We start from the raw sequence: 19,903 nt of genomic DNA on the forward strand, positions 1-19,903 counted from the left end.
CTGGGAGCCATGGAGCAGGAGCAGCAACGGCAGCAGGGGGAGGTGAGCGGCGGTGGGGTCGGGACGGCGCCGCCAGAGGCCTCCTGCTCCGACAGCGGAGCGCTGTGCAAAGCCCCACAGCACAGGCTGCGGGGCCCGGGCCGCCTCGTGTCCCGCGGGAGGCGCGCGGTGCGGGCTGTGGCGGCCGTGTAACGGCTGTTTGCGGGCGGTCCACCTCCCCGTGTGGCGTCCGGTGTGGCTTCAGCGGGCCGTGAGGGTGGGGAAGAGACGGGGGCGCTGCGGGTGTTCCCGCTCGGTAGCGCGTCTCTGCTTTGAGGCCCTTTTGGTTCCGGAGCAGCGATCCGAAGTTCTTTGCTTCCTGCGCGCTGAAGGGAGGTGCGAGCACAGAAGGGGCTGAGCTGCACAGTTCCTAGTGCCTCCCCTTGCAGTGCTCGCTGTGTTGATGCTGTCTTCTTGCTGCTGTCTTGCGAATTCCGAACACGTTTTCTCAGGTTGTTTTGCCCTTATTCTTAGCTTGAGGCTTTTCTGGTCGGCTCCTTTCCTTCAGTTCCCGTCTCTCTGCTCTCCCGGTAGCAGCTCAGGATCTGAGCCTGCCTGGATGCCAGGTGTGATCGGATGCAGAGACGTGGTTGTAGGGAAAGGCTCTTTAATAAAAGGTGACCTGTTGAGACAGCTTCTGAACTGAGGTCAGCTGTGGTTTATGCAGTTTCCAAAGGACATAAGCTCAACTCTGAAAAAAGTTGGCCAGCTGATCACAGAAACACCAAGGTTGGAAAAGGCCTTCGAGATTATCCAGCCCAACCATCCACCTGTCAGCAATAGTACTTACTAAACCATGTCCCTCAACACCAAATGCAAACGTTCCTTGAACACCTCCAGGGTCAGTGACTCCACCACTTCCCTGGGCAGCCCATTCCAGTGCCCGACCACTCTTCCAGAAAAGAGAAGTAGTATATCCTAAAATCTGATGTTTTGTTAGTTTTGGTGGCCAGAGCGTGTAACTTGGTACTCGATGGGAAGCTCACAGTGGCTTTGATGATGGTGTCTGCACTGCTGTGCAGTTGTTGCAAGAGACAGTGGCTGGAAGGACGCGGGCTCTTTCCGTCTTTGTCAGTGTGCCTGTGAAGTTCCCTGCATTCATCCCACCTTCCTCAAACTTTATGTCACTGCAGCTCCATGGCTGTGTTTTTTACTCTTGGGAAGCAACGTACAGCATACAGTCTTCCTCTAAGGGAACTTGTTGCAGGAGGAGCAAGGCCAAGTGCAGGGTGCTGCACTTGGGCCGGGGTAATCCCACGTATTTCTACAAACTGGGAGAAGAACCCTTTAAGAGCAGCCCTGCAGAGAAGGACATAGGGGTCCTGATGGATGAGAAGCTGGACATGAGCCAGCAGTGTGCGCTTGCAGCCCGGTAGGCCAACTGTGTTGTGGGCTGCATGAAAGAAGGGGTGGCCAGGAGGAACAGGGAGGTGGTTGTCCCCCTCTACTCAGCTCTTGTGAGGCCCCATCTGCAGTACTGCGTCCAGGCCTGGGGCCCTCAGTACAGGAAGGACGTGGAGCTCCTGGAGCGGGTCCAGAGGAGGGCACGAAGATGATGAGAGGGCTGCAGCACCTCTTCTATAAGAGAAGTTGATGGAACGGGACTTGTTTAGCTTGGAGAAGAGAAGGCTCTGGGGGGACATCATTGTGGCCTCCATATTTGAAAGAACTGTATAAACAGGATGGAGAGCAACTGTTTATGAGGGTGGATAGTGAAAGGACAAGGGGAAATGGTTTTAAACTGAGACGGGAGGTTTAGGTTAGATATTAGGAGGAAGTTTTTCACTCAGAGGTGGTGATGCACTGGAACAGGCTGCCCAAGGAGGCTGTGGATGCCCCATCCCTGGAGGCATTCAAGGCCAGGCTGGATGTGGCTCTGGGCAGCCTGGTCTGCTGGTTGGAAACCCTGCACATAGCGGGGGTTGAAACTCGATGATCACTGTGGTCCTTTTCAACCCAGGCCGTTGTGTGATTCCTTAAACTCCTGAATTTGAGATTGTTGCATGGATTTCTTGCACAGTCTAAGGCTTCTCTGTGGCCCTGAAGGCCTCCCAGCAGTGAAGGCAAACTTATGAATGTTTGGCATAAAATGTCTGTTTGAAAGCAGTCAGTTTCTTTTTTTAGGTGGTGTCTTCCATTAGCAACAAAACTTCATCTTTGGAGAGGGTGGAGGAGGAAGGTGAGGAGGAGGAGGAAGAGGAGGAAGAGGATGACTTGGACATCTTTGGAGGCTATGACAGCATCCAGAGCTACAACAGCAGCATGGGCAGTGACAGCAGCTCCTGTCTGGAAGAATCTAGTGATGATGAGGTGGCAGATCGGGAACTGGGAGATCTTCCACTCTCCCCTGTGCACCAGCCACCCACGGGCCGGATTACAGAAGACAGTGGCTCTGAGCCAGGTAGTGCCCATTCTGGTGTGTGTGATGGAAGGAATGAGGGCTGGTGGAAAGCAAAGGGTGTGTGATTTCCTTCTGAGTATGCTCTGGGAGCAGAACTGGAGTGAGACTGCAGGTTCTGGATTACATGGGGGACCGGCTATGTGCAGTGGGGATTGCCTGGGCTTAGATCTGTCACTTGTAAAGCATAGACCCTGCTAACTGATCCTGTTTCTGTGCTTTTCCTCTCAGCTGTGTGCGAGATGTGTGGGATTGTGGGAACCAGGGAGGCTTTCTTCTCCAAGACCAAACGTTTCTGCAGTGTCTCCTGCTCCAGAAGTTACTCCTCGAACTCCAAGAAGGCCAGCATCCTGGCCAGACTGCAGGTGAGTCAAAACCCATCCTCCTTCCCCAGGGATGGAGCAGAATGCCCCTGTGTACAGGAATGGATTTTTGCTGCCTAGTGAGGTCTCAGGTTGCTCTTACCAGTGGTTTCTTATTTCCGATGAAGCCCCCAGGGAAAAGCATACCAGTTGAGAGGTGTTGTTTCTTAGAAGCTGGGGAAGGACCTAGTTGTATTTTATTTGTTGTATCTCCTAGTTCCTGAGAGCACTGTAGTAACCTGAAAACCGTCTCTGGAGAGATGTGCATCTCCTGCTGGCCAGTTGCAAGCTTCTCTTTCTTCCTATTCCACTAATGTTCCTTCTTTTGTAGGGGAAGCCGCCAACGAAGAAAGCGAAAGTCCTGCACAAGGCAGCCTGGTCTGCCAAGATCGGGGCCTTCCTCCATTCGCAGGGCACAGGGCAGCTGGCAGATGGGACGCTGACAGGCCAGGATGGTGAGTGTAGGCAAGTCATGAGGAGGTACATCTGTAGGAGGCGTGACTGCGAGATGCTTCACTCTGATTTCTCCAGAGATGCTGGAGCCCCAGAGGTGGCCCCAAAACTCCATTTCTCAAGAGCAAGTGACACCTCTTATGGGATCTAGCTGCCCTTCAGGGAAAATGCACTGGAATACAGAGTCCCTGCTCACTGGGTGGCGTGGTGGCATGTTGTAGCCTGGAGGTAATTGAGTACTGTGTGCTTTTAGATAAAGCTCTTTGCCTTACTTTCTTCTGTTGTGTGTTTGTAGCACTAGTCCTGGGCTTTGACTGGGGAAAGTACCTGCAGGAACATGGCTTCAAGGCAGCTCCAGTCAGCTGCTTCAAACACGTGAGTTGTTTGCTGTGCCTCCCAGTGTGCGTGGTACACGTTGCATGCACTGGGCTCTGTGGTGGTGAGTGGAGAGAGGTGTGGGGAGAGGCCTGTTTGAGCAGTGTTTGTGAGGAAGGGAGCTGGGGTTTCTCACCAAGAGCCAAGAGTGGGAGGGAGTCCCATGGGGGGAACCTTTGATTTCAAGGGTGGAAGCAGAGGAGTACTGCCAGTGGTGATGTGTCTTTACTGGGGTGGGTTTGCCTGGGTTGGATGGCAGACAGTTCCCAGCTGCCTCTGTGATTTCTGTGGGTAAGTAGCACACGCAGTGATGTGCAAGGAGGAGCAATAAGTGTTCCTCCAGCAGGTCTGCTTCCTCTGACAGTGATTGGCAAGCCCTGTGAGCCAAGGAGCCAAGGCAGAAAAAATGGAAGGATAGCAGCAGCTATATTCTCTCTCTGTTAAAATAATTTGTTCTGTGTTTTGTTTTAGCTTCTTTTTATTTTTTTAGCGTTTTGATCTGTGATTAGTATTAACAAAATTGGTTTTTTTGAGTATAGATCAGGAAGATGATGGCAATTTTATTGATGATTTGGGATTTTGATATTATAGAATGGCAGCAAGATAGGTCACCCTGAAAAGCAATGCCTCTTAGTTGCATGGAAACTACAAAAGATGCAAAGAGCACAAGAACAGTATTTGGTAGAGCAAATTCCCAACTACAAAGCACTCTAAAACCTGGTCACCGCCATTAGCTGAATCCTAGCGATGAGCTGATGGAGACACTCTTCATTTTGTGGTGTGGCAGCAATACATGGCTATCTGGGACCTGGCTTGTCTTTCACATTGCTGTCTCCTGTGCTGAAATGCAGTACCCACACCTCACTACGCTCACATGCACTGTTTACTCTCTGCAACTGTTCAGCAATCATCAAGGAATGTCAGTGGGTGCAGTTTTTTGCACATGGAGGAATTCAGTGACACACCTTTGCTTCATCCACACTTGCATGTCAGATGTCATTTTGTCAAACTGCCCCTCTGCTGCCCTCTGTCACGCGGCAACAGAATGGGATGGAATGTTGGCAGGAAGGTACAGCCTCTGCTGCTATATCACTGTGGGCCAAGTAATAAAGGAGGAGGCGTTACTTTCAGAGCAGCTCTCCTAATTTGAGATGGTAGAACAGCCAGCAATGAAATACTACTTTTCTACCTCTTGGGATCTTCTATAAACACCCCAATGAAATGTTGGTCACGGTTTGGTTGCTGCTGGCAGGTACAGGAGGGATGAAGCATGCAAACCTTTTGTCTAAGGTGAAAGTGCTCAGACTGCCAATGTCCCTTTGCCATTGTGGCTGCCTCTACTCTTTAGGTGCCGCTCTTTGATCAGTGGGATGACGTGGTGAAAGGTATGAAAGTGGAGGTGCTGAACAGTGATGCTGTGCTCCCCAGCCGAGTGTACTGGATTGCATCCGTCATCCAGACTGTAGGTATGCCTCCAGTGCAAATGCCAACAGCCAGGCACAGCTGACTGCTGGGGGAAACTTGAGTGAGAAGAACATAGCTGGTCATGTAAAGCATCAGCTCTTTGGAGCTCCGCAATTCATGGAATCACAGAATGGCCTGGGTTGAAAAGGACCACAGTGGGCATTGAGTTTCAACCCCCTGCTATGTGCAGGGTCGCCAACCAGCAGACCAGGCTGCCCGGAGCCACATCCAGCCTGGCCTTGAATGCCTCCAGGGATGGGGCATCCACAGCCTCCTTGGGCAGCCTGTTCCAGTGCATCACCACCCTCTGGGTAAAAAACTTCCCCCTAATATCTAACCTAAACCTCCTGTTTCAGTTTAAAACCATTCCCCCTTGTCCTATCGCTACCCGCCCTTGTAAACAGCCGTTCCCCCTCCCATTCATAAGCTCCCTTCAAGAACTGGAAGGCCAAAATGAGGTCCCTCCAGAGCCTTCTCTTCTCCAAGCTAAACAAGTCCAGTTCCCTCAACCTTTCTTCATAGAAAGAAATTGCTGAGGGATTTTGGAACAGGAAATACCGTGGTACAGAAGAGGGAGGAGAACAGCATCTGCTTCCTTTTCTGGTTGCTGGGGTCCTTTGCAAGGACTGTTCCAGCTCCATAATGGTTGGAGAAGCTCTGATAACCTGTGCGGAGTTCTGAATTCCTTGTTGTAGGGAAGAAACCTGTAGGACCCAAGACAGAGAAGAGAAATTATGTCCCTGATGCCTTTCTCTGGTTGTCTTCTCTATCCTGACAGGATACAGGGCCCTTCTGCGATATGAGGGCTTTGAGAATGATGATGGCCATGACTTCTGGTGCAATTTAGGCACAGTGGATATTCATCCCATCGGCTGGTGTGCCATCAACAGCAAGATCCTGGTGCCACCACAAAGTGAGTGTGGGACAAGAGAGCCCAGAACACTGGCTTGGCTGCCTTTGGTTATGCATGGTACAGTGGGATGGGCGCTCCTACGCACAGCTCTACTTGTGCTCTGCTGTGACAGTTGGGGTTGCTCACCCTGCATCTCCCTGTGGCTGACCCAGGGGGCTGCTGGGTGCCGAGCTGCTGTGTCACATCTGTGAAGGGATCCTAATGAATGTAGTCCTTCTTCCTTCTGACCTTCACAGAAACTATGTTTAGTTTTTGGGGGTTCATCTTGGATGCTGTTTCTGAGCAACACACTGGCTCCAGTTCTTGCTCAGCTAGCAGTTAGGAGAAGGAGGCTAGTTTAGCAAGATTCTGGCAAGTGGGTTTGTTTGGTATGACTTCCATGTTCCCTGTAATACCACTTCCACATCCAGATGGGTGGAGCTGGATGTCAGCTTGGCGCAGTCCCTTCTGTGGTGGTGATCCCTCACAGGCCATCGTGAGGGTGAGCTGCAGAGCAGAGTCTGTGTGAGAGCAGAGAGAGTGTTGGAGTGTGAAAGCCTTCTCGTACAGATGAACTCTCCTCACTGAAGAGGAAGGGTGTAGCACAGTCCTTTGGTCATAAAGATATGCTTTTTCCCTTCTGCATGTCTAGCTATCCATGCCAAGTACACTGACTGGAGAAGCTACCTCATGAAAAAATTGGTGGGAGCCAGGACCATCCCGGTGGATTTCCACATCAAGGTGAGACCTTGGTGAAGGCGGTGCTTCCTTTATTGCTTCTCAGGAAGCTGAGATGGTTTTTGCTGCTTGTTCCTGGAACGCAGCAGAGAGCTCACGCTATGGAAGGTGGTGGAGGCAGGCAGATGTTGTCTGTGTGTTTCTTCTCCCAGCATTCCACTCCCACCTGATGAGCAGAAATGGGGAGCAGCTTCCCTTCAAAGATGGGCATTCAGTTTAGGCTGATTGAAGTGTCAGAGTCCATTGAGAGTGCTCTGAGTAATTCTATAGCACTCTGAGATCTCCAGTGCCAAAAAGTCAGGTGTTCTATAAGTGCCTTTGGTATTTGCAGGTGAGTACAGATAGGCTGTTATCAACAAGTTGCAGGTCTCCAAATAGTCCATCAGCAGGCAGCCAGTGACTCATTGGGTCTGTCTGTAGCATAAGTCCAGTGTTGGAGGTAGAGTTGGCAGGTGGTTTATCATGTTGCTCAACCTTTGGTCACAGTAAGATAGCGAAAATAAGGACCTGACCTCTTGAAGTCTACTGAAAATCCTGTTATCCTTTGGGAAGCTGTACCTCTCTGTTCCCACCCTGGAAACCTTTATGGCCTCTCTTAGGGCTGAAAAAGGCACGCAACTCCCCATTCAGTTCCTGCTGAACAGAGAAGTGATATTTTTTTCACCTTGCATAATATTCCACATGCTGGCTAAGCATGGCTCCTGGTCTGCGGTACCTGTTGTAAAGCCACAGGACCAAGGGAGCTTTAAGGTGGATGTGCCCAGCCATGCTGTCGTGTTGTGGGGCTGGCAGCTCCCTGTGCCTCTGATGAATTCAGCCCCATGCAACACTTGCCAGAGATTTGGGCAGCTTTGGGCAGTGAAATGAGCTGAGCAGAGTGTGTGTGAAGGGGAAAGCCATTTCTTTGAAGTCTCTGGGGAAGGAAGGCACTGTGTGCAATCGCCTCACCTCTTCTTCTTGTTGCCAGATGGCAGAGAGCATGAAGTACCCGTTCCGGCAGGGCATGCGGGTGGAGGTGGTGGATAAGAACCACGTGTCCCAGACACGCATGGCAGTGGTGGACACTGTCATCGGGGGTAGACTGAGACTCCTCTATGAAGATGGTGACAGCGATGATGACTTCTGGTGCCACATGTGGAGTCCCCTCATCCATCCTGTGGGCTGGTCACGGAGAGTGGGCCACAGCATGAAGAAGACAGGTAGGGATCAGGCTCCCACATGCATCTTTTGGTTTGCTATTGCTGCCCGGCTCTACTGTTAACACCAGTCCCATCGTGGTGGAAGATCAGGCATTTGTTTTTGTATGAGCTCTGTATCACAGCCTGTTAGAGGAAGATGGAGAGGGATTGACCTGTTTTTATTCATCTGATCTGATCTTGTTTAGCTTTTGAGTTCTCACAGATAACTGATAGCCAGCATGTTTTCTTGCTGCATTTGCTGCAGGTTTCTCACTTCTTTTGTGTTTTTTTTCCCCCATTCCTTCCAGAAGAAAAGCGCAGTGACATGGCAAACCACCCCACCTTCCGGAAGATTTACTGCGATGCTGTTCCCTACCTGTTTAAGAAGGTAGGACAGGTCTTGTTTTCTGCCATGGCTACAACACAGGGAGCAGTGATGCCACTTCCTTGAGTATATGTTGCTTTGTGGGCAGTTAAGGGTGATTGGTCTGTTCCCCTCACAGCTATAGGACAGTGAAGTATTTGGGGTGTCAAGGCAGGGGAAAGTCAGAATAATAAGACAGGAAAAGTGAAAGATGGCATCAGATGGAGGAGCTCAACTGAGCAGTGAGCAGATGCTCAGAGTTTTGTGTAGGAGTAAAGAGGTGGGGCCTGAGATCAGAAGGAGAGTGCTGCAGAGCAATAGCCAGATGCTCGGTCTGGCCTGAGTCTTGGCAGCAACTTGCTGTCATAAGGGCAGTATTGTGCTGTCTGCCTCTTTACATTGTATTTTAGTTCTTTATTTCCCCTCCCTTCTTGTGTTGATCCGGTTTGCATCTGGGGCAGCTGGTGTCAGGATGGGGCTGTCCCACACCCCTGACAGTACGTGGTGTTGTGGGCTCTCCTGTAGGTTCGTGCTGTATATGCTGAAGGTGGCTGGTTTGAGGAAGGCATGAAACTGGAGGCCATTGACCCTCTGAATCTGGGCAACATTTGTGTGGCCACTGTTTGCAAGGTAAGTTTTGGGTGGGGAAGAGGTCTTCTGGCTTTATCTGGCTTCATTCCAGCCTTTCCTCAGGTCTTTGCAAATGGATAGGACTGGGTAGAATTTTGCCTGGGAGACAGGAGAGCTGTAAAGTGGAGCTGTCAAGAGAAAGGTGGGCAGCTAGGATATGGAGGGTGTGAACTGGGGCATTAGCTCAGAGGTCTGGCAGGCTGATGAGATCAGTAGCTGGCCATTCACACCTACCTGAACAGCAAGAAGATGAGCATGTGTGATCTATGAGCTAACTGTCCAAGGTGTGTGACTGGCAACAACCTTCACACCTGGCCATGCAGTAGGAAAGATCCTATCTGCAGTAAGGAGAGCCATCTGTAGTGCTGCCTTGAGGAAAGAGAAGTGATGAAGGGTAGTGGCATATATCTTTTAATGGGCAGCATTCATAGGTTTGGGAAGCTGGGGATAAATGCATCTGTGCCTATCTCTGCTGATGAGGTGATAGTGGGTGGGCTTTCCTTCTGGGCTGGTACTGGAAAGTAAATTGCTCCTCCAGGTTTCCTCACGAGGGTGCTCTGCATCTCCCAAAGCGGGTTTCCTTGGGATTTCCCTCAAGAAGGGAACTGCTGTAACAGAACCCCAAGCAGAAGGCTGTGATACCTGGGGTCTGGCAGGGGGAATCCAAAAAACTTCTGACTGGAAAATATTCCCTTTAGCCAGCTCTTCAGAATGCTGAGAGGCTGGGGGCAGTTGTGCTTACAACATTTTGTCAGTACTAATTAGCTGCGGTGGACGTTAGGAAAGGAGTCTCACTGCTGTCAGTAGCTGCCTACAGCTGGATTGGGTGACCTTCCCTTCAGGCCAGTAACAAACTGCCAGTGTGTCCGGTGTAGAGGGGGCTCTGGGCTGCCAGTAGGATCTGGTTTTGGGGGACAGCAGAGCTCTCAAGCTTTATGGCGGAGCCCTGATCATAAAGCTGATAGTGTCAGTTCCAGTCCTGCAGCAGTTGCTGCTCTGAGGATTAGCTTATGCTGGCTGACGTATCAGGAGAAGCTTCTGTGGATCCTGGAGCATATAGTAAAATATATCAAAATATAGTAAAATATACTAAAAAATACTGCATTTCACTGTCTAGTGGCAATGGTGGTTCAGCTGTGGGTGCTGTGAGATCTTTTGAAAGGAGAGACTGTAGAGCACTTTTGCCTTTCACTCCTATCTCAGGTGCTCCTGGATGGATATCTCATGATCAGCATTGATGGAGCCACATCTGATGATGGCTCTGACTGGTTCTGCTATCATGCTTCCTCACATGCCATCTTCCCTGCCAACTTCTGTCAGAAGAACAACATTGATCTGACCCCTCCAAAAGGTGAGATTTGGACTCTGGCCTGTGGCAAAAACCTGTGCGCAGAATCTGCTGGACTGGGCTTTTCTGGGAAGCGGCAGATTGAGATGAATCAAAACCTCTGAGTTCCACCCTTCCTGGTTTTTGAGATACAGCTGACTGGAGGAAAAGCTCTCCCTCAGTACCGAGTCTTGGTGAAATGAAGGCACGTCTCCAGAGGGCATCACTGTTAGTTTAGCACCTGAAGGATCGTGGGGACAGGTGTACAATTCCAGGTGAATAACCAGCGGTGTAAAGGATAACAACGCTGGGAAGTGATAACGAGAGCTATTGCTCTGTGACTCGGACCACTAGAAATGGCAGGAGCCACCTCTTCTTGCACAAACAAATGGAGTCTGATATGCCATCCCTCTGAGAGTGGATTTTACTGCCTCACCTGGCCATGCCCAAAAAGGCCTACTCTGAATTTGTGTTGCAGCGTTTTGTGTAGTGCTATTCTGTCTTCCTTTGATGTTGCTGTGGGTGGGATAAAGATTGCTTTGAGTGGTTTGCTTTCGATGTGCGATCAAATCCCTTCTTGATTGTTTCTCCTCACCTATTTCTGTGGTCTGATATATGATGGACATGGGTGTTGCATCTTTTCTCTCTGCCCACTGGAGGGAGGTGCTGGACTGCCATGGAATCTGTACTCTAAGAGTATGTCCAAATCAGATTTACACGCTTTGGAGGCAGCTACTGTGCTTCTTTCTTGCCTTTTCTCTCAGCTGATCTGCCCGGTGGTTGTGTTTTTTCTCTGACCTCTTCTTCCTCCTTCAGGCCAAGATGCAAAGACTTTCAACTGGGAAAGTTACCTGGAAATGACAAAATCCAGATCTGTTCCGGCACGGCTCTTCAACACAGTGAGTGCTGCCCAGGAGAAGAGATGTGTTTGTAGTCAGCAAGAAAGGCCACAAGAGTTCTGTGTGTTGCAGAGTGGTTGAGGCTGGAAGGGGCTTCTGCGTCCATCTGGTCCAACCTGCTTGAGCAGGGACACCTAGAGCAGGGTGCGTAGGCCCACGTCCAGATGGCTTCTGAAGGTCTGCAGGGAGAGAGGGAGGGAGGTCCTACAGCCTCCGTCAGCAATTTCTGCCTGTGTTCAGGCTTGAGAGTGGGCTTTTTCTTTCTGCTTGCTGTAGGCAAGCCTGTAGCTGTTGTAGGGAACTGCTGTATATCCAGTATGGCTTTGGTCTGGATGCAATTGTCTTGAGTTTTCCTTTATCTTTTTAATGCACTCAGGACTGCCCAAACCACGGCTTCAAGGCAGGCATGAAGGTGGAAGCAGTGGATCTGATGGAACCCCGGCTCATATGTGTGGCCACGGTGAAGCGTGTAGTGCACCGTCTGCTCAGCATCCATTTTGATGGCTGGGACAACGAGTATGACCAGTGGGTGGACTGTGAGTCTCCAGACATCTATCCTGTGGGGTGGTGCGAGCTGACAGGTTACCAGCTTCAGCCGCCTGTTGTTCCAGGTGAGTGAAGACTTGACTCTGGTTTCTAATGCTGGAGGCAAAGGTGTCCTCCCTCCTTCTCTGTGAGCGGCTCGTCGTTTTGGCCCGTTTGACAGCTTGGGCTGTGCTGGCTCCCACAAGTCCTTCTGTGCAGCCGCACAAGCTTGCAAGTGGCAGAGGAAGGAGTCTGTGGTGAGGAGAAAACAAGCTGAGGTTTGAGGTTGGCTCAGGTTCCCCTCGGCATCCCCACCTGCACACCAACAGAGACCTGCTTGTGCTGAAGTTGGGCCGAGTTCAGGTGGTCCTGTCCCTGCACAGCTCCCTCTTACTAAGCACACTACAGCCTTAGCCAGGTAGCAGGGGCACCTCAGGCACCGCTCCCTTATCTCATAATTTCTCTGACTCTGTGAAAGGTAAGAGTTTCCCTCTCAAGAGTTTGTTCCTTTCCTTGTCACAGGGAGGCCATTGCCTCACCTCTGCAGATGACTTCCTTTTGCATCCAAGCTACAGAGCTCATTTTCTCTGCCTGTTCCTGCCCAACGCGCACTAGGCCTCTCTCCCCTGTGCTGCCCCAGCCTGTCACCCTGTGCCCTCACGTGGAAGCACAGACAACAGCTGCACTAGGGCCTTGCTTTCCCCTCAGCCGGTTGTCTGGGGAAGAGGGCGCTGACTCGGGGGGACGGGTGTATCTTGTTTCTCGCTTATATCACTTCATCCCAGTTACCTACTGGTTGTGGGACTTGGCTTTCGTTTCCCTCTCGTCTCTATGGCAGAGCTCACAACTCCAGTGAAGGCCAAGGAGGTGCCCAAGAAGAGGAAGAAACCCTATGGAAAGAAGAGTGAGTGATGTTTGATTAGTGCCCTCCCGCTCGCTCGCAGGCTGGGCCCAGTGAGAGGAACCCTGTGTATGATCAGAGCAGGAGAGAGAGGCCTCGTCTTGCTGTGTTTGCTCTCAGTCAGCTCTGGGTGTGACAGCTCAGCTTCATCCTTCTTACTCGCCCCCATTACCCAAGAGCAGCGCGCTGTGCGTGTGTGGGAAGGCTCTGTCTCACAGTCTTTTCTGTTGGCTGAGGTACAAATGGCGCTTGTTTGCAGGCGTGAGGTGTGCTGCTTTCCCACCATGTCTGTGGTAAGAGGGAGTTTCTTGGCCACAGCTGGAGGGCAGCCAGAAAGCAGCCCTGGCTGCTTTGTGCTGAAGGAAAGAAAGCCTTAAGATGGCTGAAGAGGCCAGTAGTGGGGCTGGACCGTGTCGCTGTTCTACCTTGTCCTCGTTGCTGTCGTTGCAGTAGATATGGCAAGTCATGCATAGACGGGCAAGGAGTTCATTCCTGGGGGGTGGAGAGGAATGGACGTCTAAAGAGTACACAGACACTGAACCTAAGTAAAAAGGTCAGCTAAAATTGAAAATACCAATGCTACAGTGTCCATGCCCTGGAGCCACCGTGCCCATTTCTTAGGGCTAGACTCAGACAGGTAAGCAAATCTTGGATGGACTCCAACAGGACCAGCTCCTGGGAATTTCGGCACATGCTGAAGTCCATTATCTCTAACGAAGGACAACACGGCGGAGCATATGTTGAAATGATGAATGTAGAGTTCTTCTTCAGTAGCTCCTTTCCTTTTTTTTTTTTTTTTTTTTTTAAGTAACCAGTTGGCAGCTGATGATGGTGTAGTTTGCTGGTTGGTTGCGCTGGTCCCTGGCCTGTGGCTTCTCAGTGGAGCTGGGGTGCTGATCTACCAGGGGAAAGAAGTGCACATTTTCCTATGCTTTGTTATCTCTTTCTTAAGGAAAAAAGTTACCTGCCAAAAGCCGCACCATCAAGCAGACGGTCAAGAAGCCTCCCGTCTCACGGCTAAAGCGAGAAGCAAAAGCTTGCAGCAAAGCTTTGCCAGATCCAGCACCTGACGAGAGTAAGGGAATGCGTGACTTGACCCTGCAGCAATGTGCAGCTCTCTGGTGCTGGGGAAGGGGGTTGGGTAGGGTGCTTGGTGTGCATGGGGTGGGGTCTCAGAAGAGTTGCTGTTGGTCGTAAAGGCTTAATTTCACCTTTGCGTGGACAGATAGAAGGTGGACCACACTGGCTTTCCCTGTATTGATTTCCCCTTCTCTTTTTCCTTTGCTAGTCATTGCTGTGCAGGTGAAAGAAGAAACCATCGACCCCTTGGAGGCAGAGTTTGAAACCACAGAGCTTCCTGTTCCTATCAGCAGCATAAAGCAGGAGGACACAGACTGATCATGGAGCGTCCTGCGGTTGCCTCACTTCATCTGTGGCCCTTTGGGAAAGGTCCTGTCTGTGAGAAGTAGAAGACTTAGAGGGGCCTTCTCTCTTTGTGGCAGGCCACCCTGCATCAATACATCTCTGCTTTCTTGGTGAGCAAGAAGATTGCCCCCAGGCCTGTAACTTTAAGCCTTAGCAAATAGACTCAGAAAAGCCTCAGGCTTGCAGAGGAGCAAGAATGGGTAGCTGCTGGCAGTGTGCTCCCTGCCCCAAAGGCATCTTTTCGAGCAGTAACCGCTGATGGGGACAGAGGCTGCCAAAACACAAGAGGGCAGTCTGGGCTCTCAGCTGCAGCTGGAGGTGTCAAAGATGTGATTTGAGATGATGTGTGCAGGTCACACGTGTCAGGGATTCAGCTGCTGTGCTGTGCTCTCTGGGTGCAGCCGCTGCCTTTGGGAAGGAGAGGAAGAGTGGAAAAGGTGAAAATGGAAAAGGAATGATGATGCCTCTTCAGAGAGCAAGAGAGCTCTTTGTGTACCATCACTTCTTGCTTTTGAACCCAGAACTGCAGTGTGCATGGTGCACGGTTTGAGATTTTTATTTTTTAGTAATTCTACTGTAAATTTGATCAACCAGTATGTATCCTAAGGCCCTGTGGATTAAATGAAGGAAGAAGCCAAAGGCTTGTGTCATGTTTTCCAGAATACTAGCCAATAGCATACCCAAACTGGGGAGCAGAAGAACAAATCGGAAAGGTCAAGTAGCAACAGAGACAAAGAAGCTTTCTAAGTATTCCTGTGAGCTTTGTACAGGTGGGGAAGTGCCTGTCTTGTCTGTGGTGCTACAGGCCCTGTGTGGCTGCAGCACATCTGCCTTGTCAAATGCTGCAGGGAAATGACAGCTGTGCAGGACAGTGTCTTAGTCATGAAATGGCTGCTTTGGCCACGCGCCCCTCTCCAGTTTCCAGGCAAGAGCCTGCAGTGCCAAAATAGTTCATGCTTTGGAAAGTGCTTCATGACAAAATAATCATAATAAAATGGCAATGATGGCAAAACTAGTTAGTGAACACTGGAGAGAGTGGAACACGAGTGAAAAAATTGTGGAGGATCGGTGTCAAAGCTGATGGGCGAACTGGGCCATTGCAGTCTGCCCTGTAAATGTCTCCCTGGGTCTCTGAGGAAACTTCTGGTCCAAAAAGGGTCAATAGAAAAGTGTTATGGAAGCAGCCTGTTGTGGGGTGTTAATGAAGGCAGGGAAGGGGGTGTCCCTCCAAACCCCCTGCAGGGGGATCCTGTTCTGGGGCAAAAGCAGAGTGTTTCCTCTCTTCCCCTCCCAGTGGTGCCAACCTATGGCCTGTTGTAGGGAATAGGCCAGGTACGCTGCTTATGAATGGGATGGGTGAACCACTGATCAAACTTTGCAAAAAGGAGAACGATTTCAATCTGCTTTTGTTTTAATTCTAAGGAGCAGCTGGGAATTCAGGCAGTGTTTTCTCTGATGAAAATTTTTAAGTTTTCTCCTCTGAGATTTGAGCCAGCATGGGATGCTAGAGCTGCTTCCAGTCTGTTTCAGCATTTCTGAACCTTTGAAAGCAGTCAAGTAGAAAGAACATTTGTGAATTCCAGCTTTTCCGCTTGGCTCTTGAAGGCTTGTGAAGGGAAAGCAAGCATAGGGCTTTGCTGTTGGAGTCGTCAGATAAAGCACATGGCAAACACTGCAGAAGCTTTCACACAAGTCCTTTACAGGATAATGTGCCTCTGTGGTCTGCAAAGACAAACCTTGCATCTGTCATACTTGGCCAGGACAGGTCAGCATCACTCCACTGTGGCCAAGCTCTCTCCTTCATACCCTGTACAAGCTCTGTGTTGCTGTAGCGAGGACAAGCCCAGAAAACTGCTCTGACCGTGTTGTAGGTACAGCCCTGTAGCACTTCGCATACATTTCCTAAGCTTTGTTTTTCCTGAAGCCTCTGGATGGTGCTTTTTCTGACCTCTTCTTCTTGCTGGGTTTCCTTGCAGCCTTAGACTTATCAGCACTGGCTCCTCTGGCTCTCCAGCCTGGACAGTTTTGGAAAGTGGTGGAAAACTTCACCTTCCGCCCCTGGGCTTCTGCAGGGGATGCGCAGGTGGCCCCAGTGCGCAAGTTGAGTTTCTCAATCCACCTGGAAATGAGGCAGATCAGAGGAGGAGCAAAAGATGAGGCAAAACTGCATGTGAGCGGGTATGAATTGTTGCAAAACCTCTTGCTCAGGGCCTCCCCTGCCTATGCTTGGAATATCTGCTCATCCCCGTGTATCACTGCTCTTCTTACACTCTTTTTGCCACACAGATGTGTCTTGTAGGACTAGACCTCCCTGCTGAACCCATGTCACCAGTTCGGCAGCTCTGAGTGTCCCTGTGACTGTGTCCCCTCACAGCACTCACCTGTACAATGGTAGCAGCTGGCAGTCGCAGTGGAAAGGCACATCCCTCAGATTGAGGATTTCCAGCCCTGTGAAGTTGCTCATGTTAGGAATGCTGCTCATTTTGTTGCTCTCCAGATGCAGGCTTTTGATCTTGGGTCCAAGTCCAGCAAAGGCACTGGGGGAAATCTGCAATAGAACAAGAGTGGGGCAAGGGGATCACTGTTAAGAGGAGCAAACTCTGCTTCACAGCCACACTGGAGAGCTGAGAGCCTGTCCTGAATTTGGAGCACCCATGAAAGAGTAGCTCTAATCAGCAGTGACTACGGGTCGTGTTCTAGGACTCACTAGATCCTACCCAATGTTTCTGGGAAGAAGATGATGTACAGGTCATAGAGTGATCTGGGCAATGTTAAGAGGTGCATGGTCTGTGTGAGATTGGTGTTAGCATTAAATTCTTGACAAGGAGAAATTCAGGGTTATAGTAGAGGAGTCCTAGAGGAGGGATCATCAAAAGAGGAGAAATTGGGATTGAGGAAGGAGCGGTTTGAAGAAGGGTTACAGGAATGATCTGTACCCTGCCAGCATTTGCTGTCTTTAATGAACAGGGAGTGAGGCTGTCCCAGGTCAGCTGGGGGTGGGGCAGAAGCAAGACACAGTTCCATCCCAGCACAAGGAAGCTTCTCTCCCTGGCTGAGCTGTGGAGTGTCTCCTGAAGCTTTGGGAGCCTGGGGACTTTTAGGGGGTAGAGGTTCCTACAGGGGCCTGTCCCCTGCTCACACGCACCTGCTCCAGCCCCATGTTGTCCAGATAGAGGTGCTGCAGGCTCCCAGCCACCGGCAGGAAGGCGCCATCCCTGATGTGCTTGATGGGGTTTCGGGACAGCTTCAGTTCGGTCAGGGCAGGCAGGTGCTGCAGAGATGATGTGGGCACCTCCTCCAGGGAGTTCCTCTCCAGGTGCAGCTTCTCCAGCATCTTTGTGGCAGCCAGGGCAGCAGGGCCAATGCTCCTGATGGCATTTCCAGCCAGGCTCAGCCAGCGCAGCCCCACCAACCCTGCCAGGTCACCTTTGGCCAGCTCCCCAATGGCATTGTGCTGAAGGTGGAGGGAGAAGAGGTTGGGCAGGAGCTGGAAGGCACCCGAGGGCACCTGCGTGAAGGCGTTGTGATCCAGGTGCAGGTAGGCGAGCTGTGGGACCCCCTCAAAGGCAGTGGGCACCAAGGTGCTGAGCTGGTTGTCAGAGAGGTAGAGGTAGACCAAGCTGGGCAGACCCCGCAGCGCCCCAGGGTGCAGCTCTGTGATACCACAGCTCTGCAGGTGGAGGGACACCAGTTCCTTCAGGCCCAGGAAGGCACCCGCAGGCACCATGCCCAGGGCATTTCGGCGTAGGTCGAGGAGCTGGGTGTCTGTGGGGAAGCCACGAGGGATCTTCCGCAGGCCTCTGTTCTCACAGTTTGCGTGGTGGAATTCAGGGGAGCAGGTGCAGCCCTTGGGGCATGGCCCACTTGTGGTTCCCCCAGTCTGCACCGAGGGCACGGTGGGATTGGGGAAGGGCACCTGGGGCTCCCCACACTTCATCTCAGAGGGCCGCAGGGAGTCGAGGGGTCGGCCCTGGAGGGCTGCGGGGGCCACGCAGGTCCCCTCTGTCTGCACTCTTGCCCGCCCCATCCAGCGGTGGAAGGGGAGCAGGAGGCAGGAGCAGAGCAGGGGGTTCCCGGCCAGGCTGATCCTCACCAGCCCCCCAGCCCCCACCAAGGCAGGGAGCCCCCGCAGCTGGTTGTGTGCCAGATTCAGCGTCCTCAGCAGGGGGCTGCGGGAAAAGGCATCAGGTGCCACGTCCTGCAGGGCCGCATGCTCCAGGGAGAGGTGCTGGAGGGAGGCCATGGCCACGGCCTCCTCAGCCAGGTAGGTGATGGGGTTGTGGCCCAGCTCCAGCCGTGTGGCCTCACTCAGCCGTGCCAGAGCCTCGCTGGGCAGCGCCTGCAGCTCATTGTGGTCCAGGCTGAGCCTGCGCAGGGCAGGCAGGGCCGTGAAGGCTTCACTGCCCAGCACATGGAGGGCGTTATGGGACAGCCGGAGCCACCTGAGGCTCTGCAGGCCCTGAAAGACCATGTCTGGGAGGTAGACCAAGGCGTTCTCCCTCAGATCGAGGAGGGTGAGGGACTCCAGCCGGCTAAAAGCGCCCGGCTGCATTTCCTCGAGGTTGTTCTGCCGCAGGATGAGCTGCTGCAAGGAGGACAGCCCGTCCAGGGCTTCCTGGTAGAGGACAGCAATGCTGTTGGAGGCCAGGTTGAGGTGAAGCAGCCGCCCCAGCCCCCGGAAGGCCCCTTCCTCCACCCTTTCTAGCTGGCTGTTGCTCAGGTCCAAGCGTGTGAGGTAGGGTGTGCTGAGGAAGGCTCCGGCTGTGACCACCTTGAAGCTGTTGCCCCGCAGGTCCAGCTGCTTGGTGAGCTGTGAGTCATGCAAAGCACCGTGTCACCGCGGGGCTGTGGCTCACCCCCTCCCATGCCCAACGGTTCCTCACCCACCTCGGGGATGGTGTCAGGTATGGCTGACAGGTTCTGGCTGAGGCACAGGACGTGTGCACGGAGGTTGTCACAGACGCAGACCGCAGGGCAGCGGGCTGCAGTCGTCCCTCCCGGTGCCAGAGCCAGCACCAGTGCCAGCAGGAGCAGCTCCATGCTGGGGCACCTGCGATCGAGGAGAGGAAGAGGTGAAGGAAGGCAGCAATGCTTTTCTCACCCCAAACAGTACGGGGCTTCGGTGGGAACTGATGGGGCAGCCGCTTGTTGCGGCACACACGAGGCCACTGGCTTTGAGCAGCCATTCTGAGCCGCCACGCTGTGCCCAGAGCTCCTCCAGCCGCGCTGTGGAATAATGCTCAGCTCTGTTCAGCGGCAGCAAGGAGCGGGTTGGTTTTGGCAAGGCGTCAGCGAGCTTCATCGGAGGGTACCGGAGAGGGGCCAGGGCTAGGGGGAGTACAGAGGGCTCCCCCCACCGTTGTGCAACGGGGCCGACAGGGCTCAAACACGAGGAGCCACCGTGCTCCCAGCTCTGCCCTCCTCGCCCTCGCACTGCCGTCACATCCCCCCGGCGACACAGCGGCCCCAGGACACCAGCGCTGCCCTCCCCTTTTTCCCACACACCTTTTGGCCTTCACGCAGCGGGTCCCAGGTCCTCGAGAGACGGCAAGGAACGAGGGGGAGAAGCTGTTGCGTCCTGCGGCTGCCCGGCTTCTGCAACACCGCCCGCCTCTCCGTGCCTGCGCCGGTATTTGCAAAAGCAAGCGCTGAACGGGACGCCTTGTGTCCCAGCAGCGCTGGCTGGAAGCAGCCAGGAAGGGGGGAGGAGAGAGCGGCTCAGCCGTCACCTCCTCGTCACCTTACGGGACTGGGATTCTGGGCGGCCGCAGGCGGCACGATGGGAAGCCGGCTGCGGGGCAAAATGTTTTAGCTCTGCCTGCAAGGAGTCCAGTCCTGCTCTCTCTCCTTACCACCGGATCGCTGCATGCAGCCGGAGCTTTTCCTCCCCTCTGCCACCGCTGCTTTGCTGCGCTTAGAAAGTTCGAATTAAA

The 19,903-nt window shown here is 52.6% G+C and overlaps 2 protein-coding genes across 2 annotated transcripts; one reads left to right on the forward strand and one right to left on the reverse strand.

Annotated features, from left to right (window-relative positions):
* Positions 1–9: 9 nt before the first annotated feature.
* On the forward strand, positions 10–13,943 carry LOC306958002 (lethal(3)malignant brain tumor-like protein 2; the record flags this gene model as incomplete). The annotated part of the gene is made up of 17 exons (XM_079549391.1): positions 10–42; positions 2,164–2,440; positions 2,669–2,802; positions 3,131–3,254; positions 3,548–3,627; positions 4,976–5,093; positions 5,870–6,004; positions 6,636–6,724; positions 7,689–7,920; positions 8,208–8,287; positions 8,789–8,893; positions 10,097–10,244; positions 11,037–11,119; positions 11,496–11,730; positions 12,483–12,548; positions 13,498–13,620; positions 13,834–13,943. The coding sequence occupies 17 exons, from the start codon at positions 10–12 to the stop codon at positions 13,941–13,943; spliced, it is 2,172 nt and encodes a 723-aa protein (XP_079405517.1).
* A 1,929-nt stretch (positions 13,944–15,872) lies between these two features.
* CHADL (chondroadherin like) lies at positions 15,873–19,010 on the reverse strand (the record flags this gene model as incomplete). The annotated part of the gene is made up of 4 exons (XM_079549255.1): positions 15,873–16,089; positions 16,352–16,518; positions 17,116–18,780; positions 18,858–19,010. 4 exons carry the CDS (start codon positions 19,008–19,010, stop codon positions 15,873–15,875), a joined length of 2,202 nt encoding a protein of 733 aa, XP_079405381.1.
* Between the last annotated feature and the right edge of the window lie 893 nt (positions 19,011–19,903).

Source organism: Tetrao urogallus (genome assembly GCF_951394365.1).
Source record: "Tetrao urogallus genome assembly, chromosome: 1".
Classification (NCBI taxonomy): Eukaryota; Metazoa; Chordata; class Aves; order Galliformes; family Phasianidae; genus Tetrao; species Tetrao urogallus.